Below are 8582 nucleotides of genomic sequence, written 5' to 3'. Positions count from 1 at the left end.
AGTTGTGGCATCATGCTCGCAGACAAAAGTGCTGAATTCAAAAAGGCTGAAAATAGGTTAAGAAAAGCCCTAATTTATCAGTTCATAATTTCTTTAGGTCCACTAGTTTCACAGAATGAAAGATCCCAGCCCGGAAGAGTTTACAGTCTAAATAATGGATAAGACAGACAAGTGAGGATATACACAGTAGAGCTGTGAATAACTGATTTTTTTGTTGTTTATTTTCTGGCTGGACCAAAACATTTTTAAAGACCCAGTTTGGGTTGACCCACAACAAAAATTTCAAGGTTTTGGTTAAACAAAAGTGTTGGGAGGGGGGATTGTGGAGGTTTTATGGTTGAAAAACACATAATTTCAAAGTTTTTTTTTTTTTTTTAAAAAAATTGAAGTAAAAATCAAAATGAAAATTTGTTTTAAATTAAACATTTCATTCAGAAAGTGGTGAAATTAAACAGCATTTCTTCATAATTTTTTTCGTGTGTGTGTGTGTTTGGTGGGGCAGAGGACGATACATGATTATTGTTGGGTCTTTTTCCAAAACAATACAGCAAATTTGACAATTCACAAATTGTTTAGTCAATCTGAATATGTTTAAAAAAAATTTCAGCTGAAAAATTTGGCCTCACTCTTACAAGCAGGAATAGGGCAGGGAGAGTAATGAAATGGGATAGAGAGATAAAATTGGATTGTTGTTTTGGTTTAGGCATGTGTTGGGCTCAGTTTTGTGTGTCTGAGCATAAACCACTCAAGTTTGTAGGGTGTTGGAGAAGTGAGTTCTTGGAAATGATGTAGATGTTTAACAAAACAGTTTTTGGAAGAGTATTCAAAATATAAAGGTCAGCATAAGAAGAGCAGAGAAGGCTGTGCAAAAAAGAAATCAAAGGCAGTTGGAGGTGGGCAAGGCAAAAGGGGACATGAAAGAATAGGTTCGAGACATAGGTGCAAGTTGCATGATGTGTGCTTTGCAAGTGAGGACAAGAAGTTTTAAAGTTGCTACACACAGCTATCTGGAGCTGTTGTGATCTATCATGTGGATGTTTCATAAATGATGTTCCATAAATCAATGATTTGAAGAATCATTCAAAAAAAATGATTTGCACACTATTGAGATTTTTTTAAACTGTAGGAAGACGAGGAAAAATTGTTCATATCTGTTCTCATGTCCCAGACTATGCTTATGTTACAGAATGTTGAATTACTGGCAGTTACAAGATAAAGTGCTCACAGTCAGAAATTGGAAGGGCCCTCATCCCCTACAGAAGGTGATAGCAGATTCCAGAGACGATGGAAAAATAATATACATAGGGCTGGGAACAAAAAAGAAAGACTTTATTTATTTCCTGGGCTTCGTCTGGAACATTGACAGGCATAATATCTAGAGAAAGAAAATGTTTAAAACAAGCTCCTCAGCAGGGTAGCTAACCTCTCCAAGTTGCTGAATTATTTTATCATTTTGATAATTGTGTAACACTAAAATCAAAATGGTACAATGAATGATTTTGTAGATGTTAATTCACTGATCTTAACTCTGCTCCCGTTACTAATTAATATTTTCTGTTCTGTTTGTCTTATTCTATATAAAACACTTTAAGAATAACACACACACTTTCGTAACACTCATCTTTAAAGCACTTAAAAACCATTAACTAATCCTCATGACACTCCTATGAGTGAGAAATATTGTCCCCATTTTGCAGATAGAAGATTATATATGGAGTTGTTAACTTTTATTAAGGAAAAAGGAATCAGATACCAAACAACATGTGAAGCAAGTAATGTGAAGGGTCAGACAAACTCAGGAAAGCAGGGATCTTCAGAGACTCCACTCTCCATTATCTGGTCCTATGTTGACTGAGCATTGCAGTCGATTATCCGAGCCTCATCTTAGAGCCCTGAAGTAGCTGAAGGAAAACAATGAGTTAATTAATCCTGAGTGTCAACACCTATATTAACTTTTGCTTGTTTTGAGGGTGGGTTTTTTTTGGGGGGGGGGGAAGGGGAGTGTTAGTCCGTTAATGTCACTTAAATTTGGGTTAATGATTGACTATACTTGCAAGCAGGACTTTTAAAAATATTTTAATACAGTGATATGTTGTCTTAATAGAGGCAGGATCCTTCTGTCTGCTGTGCTTAGTTTCCAAGTCAAGTGGTTTCATTAAAAACACTGTCTCATTCTTTCTGTTCACTGCATGCATATTACACCACATTTAATCAAAAAGCATTTCTGTGAACCCATGCTCTTGGGAATTCTGAGAATTTCTAACCTTTGGCAACTGCTGCAAAGTGACCTGACTAGCAGCTGCACTGCAAATTATTAAAAGTGTTCGTTAAGCCTGTACAGGGTAAAGTCCAACAGCTACAATACATTGTTTTATAAAACTGTTGTTGGGGTTTAAACTATTTGATTTGGGAGAAGTTTGCTTAAATGGGAACAGTGAAGCAAACTAGCCAACAAAGGCTGATGTTTATTGCTCCTTTATGATGTGTAAATATTACTTTAAAAAAAAACATTTTTCACATTAGGACTATCGGGTCTTAACTCTCCCTTTTGCAAAAACCTGGAATATCTGAAAAAGCTGAAATATCTGGAATTACAGCTTGAAGTACAGGCTGATTTGGGAAGTTTACACTTCAGGATCATGTCTGGAAGAGCTGGAGGGTTCAATTACACTTTTTAGCCTGCAACTTGAGCTGCTTTGCCTCTGAGGGATATCAGAAGTTTCAGCCTGGAGCTATGATGTCACCACCCAGGTAATCCAAAAATTGCTCAAGTCCACCAGAAAAACAGAGTAAAGTCATTCATAATTCTTCTGTACTAAAGGCAGAGAATAAAATACAAACATCTGAGGCCAATATTATATACCCTGATAGGAGCAAAGGAACCAAGCCATTTTTAAAAACACAACAGCAAAACTGTCCTAAAATAAGAGGTTTTTAATAACGTGTGATCCCAAATGCATAACAGCACATAGCTAGAGCTTTAAAAACATGCAAATTCAAGGGATAGAATGACAGCAGGTACTGGGATGTAGGCTAGAGACACTCCATCAGTTTGAATCTGTCCTAGATCTGAAATAAATGAAAATGTAATGCCATTTAATGGCTGCTCAGTGACATGCTATCAGTTGATGCTCTCAGTCCAATTCCTAGAGATCATTTGTTCACAGAGTGGACTTAACTGGTACTGTTAGCAGACTCAACAGAGGTCAGTGTGCGTCATGCATTAAGCATGAACTACTCTCCAAGGGGTGAGGAAAGACAGTTGCAGGGCAGAGCAGGTAAAATTAGCCCATGTTCTGCTCTGCAAAGAATTACAAAGTGATCTTGGAAAACTGGGTAACTGGGCAATAAAATGGCAGATGAAATTCAATGTTGATAAATGCAAAGTAGTGCATTGGAAAACGTAATCCCAACTATAAATACAAAATGATGGGGGTCTAAATTAGATGTTACCACTCAAGAAAGAGATCGTGGAGTCATTGTGAATTGTTCTCTGAAAACATCTGCTCAATGTGCAGCAGCAGTCAAAAAAGCAAACAGAATGTTAGGAACCATTAGGAAAGAGATAAATCCATATATAATGCACAGTATGCCCATACCTTGAATACTGTGTGCAGTTCTCGTCACTCTGTCTCAAAAAGATATATTAGAATTGGAAAAGGTACACAGAAGGGCAACAAAAAAGTTTAGGGGTATGGTACAGCTTCCATATGAGAGATTAAAAAGACTGGGACTTTTCAGCATGCAAAAGAGACGGATAAGAGGGGATATGATAGATATCTATGAAATAAGAAAGTGAATAAGGAAGTGCTATTTACTCCTTCACATAACAAGGACCCAGGGTCATCCAATGAAATTAATAGACAGCAGGTTTAAGAAAAACAAAAGGAAGTACTTCTTCACACAATACAGAGTCAACCTGTAGAACTCTGCCAGAGGATGTTGTGAAGGCCAAAACTATAATAGGGATCAAAAAAGAACTAGATAAATTCCTGGAGGATAGGTCCATCAATGGTGATTAGCCAGGATGGGCAGGGATGCAACCCCATGCTCTGAGTGTCCCTAGCCTGTTTACCAGAAGCTAGGAGTGGATGATGGGATGGATCACTCCATGAGTGCCTGTTCTGTTCATTCCCTCTGAAGCACCTGGCACTGGCCACTGTCAGAAGATTGGATACTGGGCTAGATGGACTATTGGTCTGACCCAGTATGGCCGTTCTTATGTTCTTGTACTTGTTCAGTGACTAAACAGAGCCAACAGCTGTCAAATCAGCAGTGCTTTTTAAGATTAGTATGATTTGTAGAGGCTTCAATAGAGATCAGTCCCCAAAGGAAGGAGATTGCAATCTACATAGACAAAGGGAGGGGAAACAGGCACATAGAGGTGAAGTGACTTGCCACAGGTCACACTGTAGCTGACTTAGAACAACGCTTCCTCAGCTCTCATCCCCTAATGCCCCTACTCTACTTGTGCTACATTGATGACATCTTCATCATCTGGACCCATGGAAAAGAAGCCCTTGAGGAATTCCACCATGATTTTAACAATTTCCATCCCACCATCAACCTCAGCCTGGACCAGTCCACACAAGAGATCCACTTCCTGGACACTATGGTGCTAATAAGCGATGGTCACATAAACACCACCTTATTTCGGAAACCTACTGACCGCTATTCCTACCTACATGCCTCCAGCTTTCACCCAGATCACACCACACGATCCACTGTCTACAGCCAAGCTCTATGATACAACCGCATTTGCTCCAACCCCTCAGACAGAGACAAACACCTACAAGATCTCTATCAAGCATTCTGAAAACTACAATACCCACCTGCTGAAGTGAAGAAACAGATTGACAGATCCAGAAGAGTACCCAGAAGTCACCTATTACAGGACAGGCCCAACGAAGAAAATAACAGAACGCCACTAGCCATCACCTTCAGCCCCCAACTAAAACCTCTCCAACGCATCATCAAGGATCTACAACCCATCCTGAAGGACGACCCATCACTCTCACAGATCTTGGGAGACATGCCAGTCCTTGCTTACAGACAGCTCCCCAACCTGAAGCAAATACTCACCAGCAAACACACACCACACAACAGAACCACTAACCCAGGAACCTGTCCTTGCAACAAAGCCCATTGCCAACTCTGTCCACATATCTATTCGGGGACACCATCATAGGGCCTATCACATCAGCCACACTATCAGAGGCTCGTTCACCTGCGCATCTACCAATGTGATATATGCCATCATGTGCCAGCAATGCCCCTCTGCCATGTACATTGGTCAAACTGGACAGTCTCTACGTAAAAGAATAAATGGACACAAATCAGATGTCAGGAACTATAACATTCAAAAACCAGTCGGAGAACACTTCAATCTCTCTAGTCACTCGATTACAGACCTAAGAGTGGCAATTCTTAAAAAAAAAAAAAACTTCAAAAACAGACTCCAAGGAGAGACTCTGAATTGGAATTAATTTGCAAACTGGATACAATTAACTTAGGCTTGAATAGAGACTGGGAGTGGATGAGTCATTACACAAAGTAAAACTATTTCCCCATGGTATTTCCCCCACCCCCCACTGTTCCTCAGACGTTCTTGTCAACTGCTGGAAATGGCCCACCTTGATTATCACCACAAAAGGTTTTCTCCCCGCCCCCCTCCTGCTGGTAATAGCTCATCTTAAGTGATCACTCTCCTTACAGTAAAAAGAAAAGGAGTACTTGTGGCACCTTAGAGACTAACAAATTTATTAGAGCATAAGCTTTCGTGAGCTACAGCTCACTTCATCGGATGCTGTAGCTCACGAAAGCTTATGCTCTAATAAATTTGTTAGTCTCTAAGGTGCCACAAGTACTCCTTTTCTTTTTGCGAATACAGACTAACACGGCTGCTACTCTGAAACCTCTCCTTACAGTGTGTATGGTAACACCCATTGTTTCATGTTCTCTGTGTACAGAAATCATCTCCCCACTGAATGCATCCGATGAAGTGAGCTGTAGCTCACCAAAGCTTATGCTCAAATAAATTTGTTAGTCTCTAGGGTGCCACAAGTCCTCCTTTTCTTTTTGTGACTACAGACTAAAGACGGCTGCTACTCTGAAACCTGGATTAGAACTCAGCTCTCCTAAATCCCAGGCTCGCCCTACCCTATGGATTACACTACCTCTCAAACACTTCCTAACGAAAAAGTTATCAAACTTTTACTGTGTAAAGTCAAGTAGTCAAAGGTCAGGGAAGACAGGGCAGTTTTTCTGATATTTTATTTTGAAATGAATATATTTGTGATTTGGAATTTTAATGTAGATTTTAGGGGAGGGGAGACGCCTCACAACCGTTTCCGCTCACTTATGAGGCAAAACTGTCAGCATGAGGGTGAGTTTCAGGTCGCAACAATGATGGTTTTAGTGGCTCAGTAGATACCACACAGTGACGAAGCGCCAAGCGGAGTTGCTTTCCTCATCGCACCTATTGTACCCGGGCTTTGAACCGGTATTTCCTGTTCCACTCTCTGCAGCCAGAGCCAGGAGCGGGGGCGGCCCGAGGGAGAAGCTGCCAGCGAATGGAAGGGAGAGAAGGCACCGAGTCTGGGGTAAGTGAGCGCATCGGCGGAGGCTCTGTTTTGGCGTAGGATGAGCTGCGAGCCGAGCGCGTGCTGGAAAGTTTGAGCGAGTTCCCAGGCAGGATCCCTGCGCTTCGGGGGCGATTTGCGCAGCCCGGGGAAGGCCAGGAGCTGGGCTCATCCAAGGCAGGCGGCGCGTGAACGCCCAGTGCGGTGGCGTGCGCGGGACTGGGGCACAAACCTCCGGCGGGCAGCGCTTCCGTGACGGGAGCGCCCGGCTCCACCTCCCTTCCCGCTCGCTGGCAGACGAGCGAGGGCCGGGCCGGGCGCGGGAGGTGAGACTCGAGGGGCAGGTGCCTGCTGGGCTTTCCCTGGATCGCTCCGAAGGGCCGGGCCCCGTTCCCAGGCCGGGCCCCGAGCGGCGCGCTCACCTGCCCTGCTGGAGACGGCTAACGCCGCGGCCCTGGGTGAAACACGCCCGCCCGCCTCCTCCCTCTGCCTCCAACAGGAAACAGCCTGACTCAGAAACACGCCGCAGCCGCACCCCCTTCCCCAGACGTGCCAGGCTGCAAGGGGCCCGGCGAGCGCTCAGCTCCATAAGGGTGCGCGGGCTGCTGCAGGGTCTCCGGGCGCGCTTCCAGCCGGCGCCAGGTATGTCACTGACCTGGGCGAGCGGGTAAGGAGAAGGGCTGAGCCTTTGGGCTCCCGTTTCAAGCGGCTTCTTTGCTTAACTTCGGCTTCCAACCCCCCCCCCCCCCGCCCCCCGCGCTTAGCCCTTAGGGGAAACAACGGGGGTATTGCGGGACGTGGCAGCGAAGGATGTAATTCCCACGTGTGCGCTCGGCGCTTCGCTTGTTTGTTAGCTGGGGCTCTTCCAGCGCTGGCAGCAGGAGGGGGGAAGGAATTGTTCCCGTTTGTTTGTTTCTGTTCTCGTCCAGCCCCTGTTTTGGATAGTTCTTTGCGCAGAGGTGCGCAAAGCAACCCCCTGATTTTTGGGGAGGGTTGGAACTGAACATCCGGCTCCTGGCGCTGTGCAATGGGGCTGAACAAAACCTCTGTTCACCAGCCGGTGGCGAAGTTCGGCTTCCCTAAACGTTGGGCATATCCCTGCTCTGGATCGGGAAGCTGCGGCTCACCCACATCTCTGCTTTCCTGCCCTTTTGTGGGCGTGCGCCTTGGTTGAGAGAAGCCTTGATTGGGTGTGTGTGGCTGGCTGCACGTTGTTCTCTGTTTAGCCTCCTGTTGAATAGGCAGGCTGCCTGCCCCTGGCGTCAGCAGGGAGGGGCTCGTCTTCCTGGCTCATACTACCAACCTCTCCTCCAGGGAGTGTGAATAGCGAGAATCTGATTTACAGATGATCTTTTCTTTAACAGGATTATGGGCCTATATGTTTCTGTTTGCACATTAAGTACTTTCAGGGAGACTATGATACTAGGTGGGAAGAGCTGTCACTGAGGAGTCTTTAGGCTCCTGTTTTAGGAGGATTTGTCAGGCTTTGTCAGTTTTCGTTCTTGGAGGGAGGAGGAGAAGCACATACCAAAATAACAGGGATTTAGAATGTCTTTGTAATACAAAGAATTCCCAAGATCTTTATGTTGGCACATCCTCACTGAATTCCAGCCATATTTCAAACTTCTGGATCAGGGGACATTTCAGGATGTCAAAGTGTTTTAAAACAAAGTGTGGCAATTCAGGGGTTCAGAAATACTTTTACATCTTTTCTGTCTCTTCAGTCAGATCTATTAAGTCCTCATTTCCCCTTTATATTTCTTACTAGGTTTAAAATATTTGCTAATCTTAAACACAAACATAATATTACACAGTACTAATATTGCTAACAATAGTAGTTGGAATTAAACAGATTATATTTCAGACAAGATTTAAAAACTGAGATTGTGACATAGGAAACAAGGGCTAAGGTAGTATCTGAAACCTCTAAACCCCAAGGTTGAGCCCCCATAGAGGCAACCACAAGTCTATTTTGATTAAACTCTGGATGTGACTGAGCAT

At 43.8% G+C, this 8582-nt stretch overlaps 1 protein-coding gene across 9 annotated transcripts in view; it reads left to right on the top strand.

Annotated features, from left to right (window-relative positions):
• Positions 1-6388: 6388 nt before the first annotated feature.
• The window catches only part of TJP2 (tight junction protein 2), a 94173-nt gene continuing 91979 nt past the window's right edge, over positions 6389-8582 (top strand). For 3 of the 9 annotated variants that reach the window (XM_038402941.2, XM_043515430.1, XM_038402936.2), the window contains exon 1: positions 7028-7223. Coding sequence is in view for 1 of the 9 variants with exons in the window: in XM_038402935.1 (XP_038258863.1) it covers positions 6573-6602 (30 nt within the window). In the remaining 8 variants the exon portion in view is untranslated. Of the gene's footprint in view, positions 6603-6812; positions 6908-7027; positions 7224-8582 lie in introns of those variants that run through there. The other 6 variants (XM_038402937.2, XM_038402938.2, XM_038402935.1 and 3 more) reach the window with 5 other exon arrangements.

The sequence above is a fragment of the Dermochelys coriacea genome, chromosome 5 (assembly GCF_009764565.3).
Source record: "Dermochelys coriacea isolate rDerCor1 chromosome 5, rDerCor1.pri.v4, whole genome shotgun sequence".
Lineage (NCBI taxonomy): Eukaryota > Metazoa > Chordata > Testudines > Dermochelyidae > Dermochelys > Dermochelys coriacea.
This window is presented reverse-complemented; position numbering and strand designations above follow the sequence as displayed.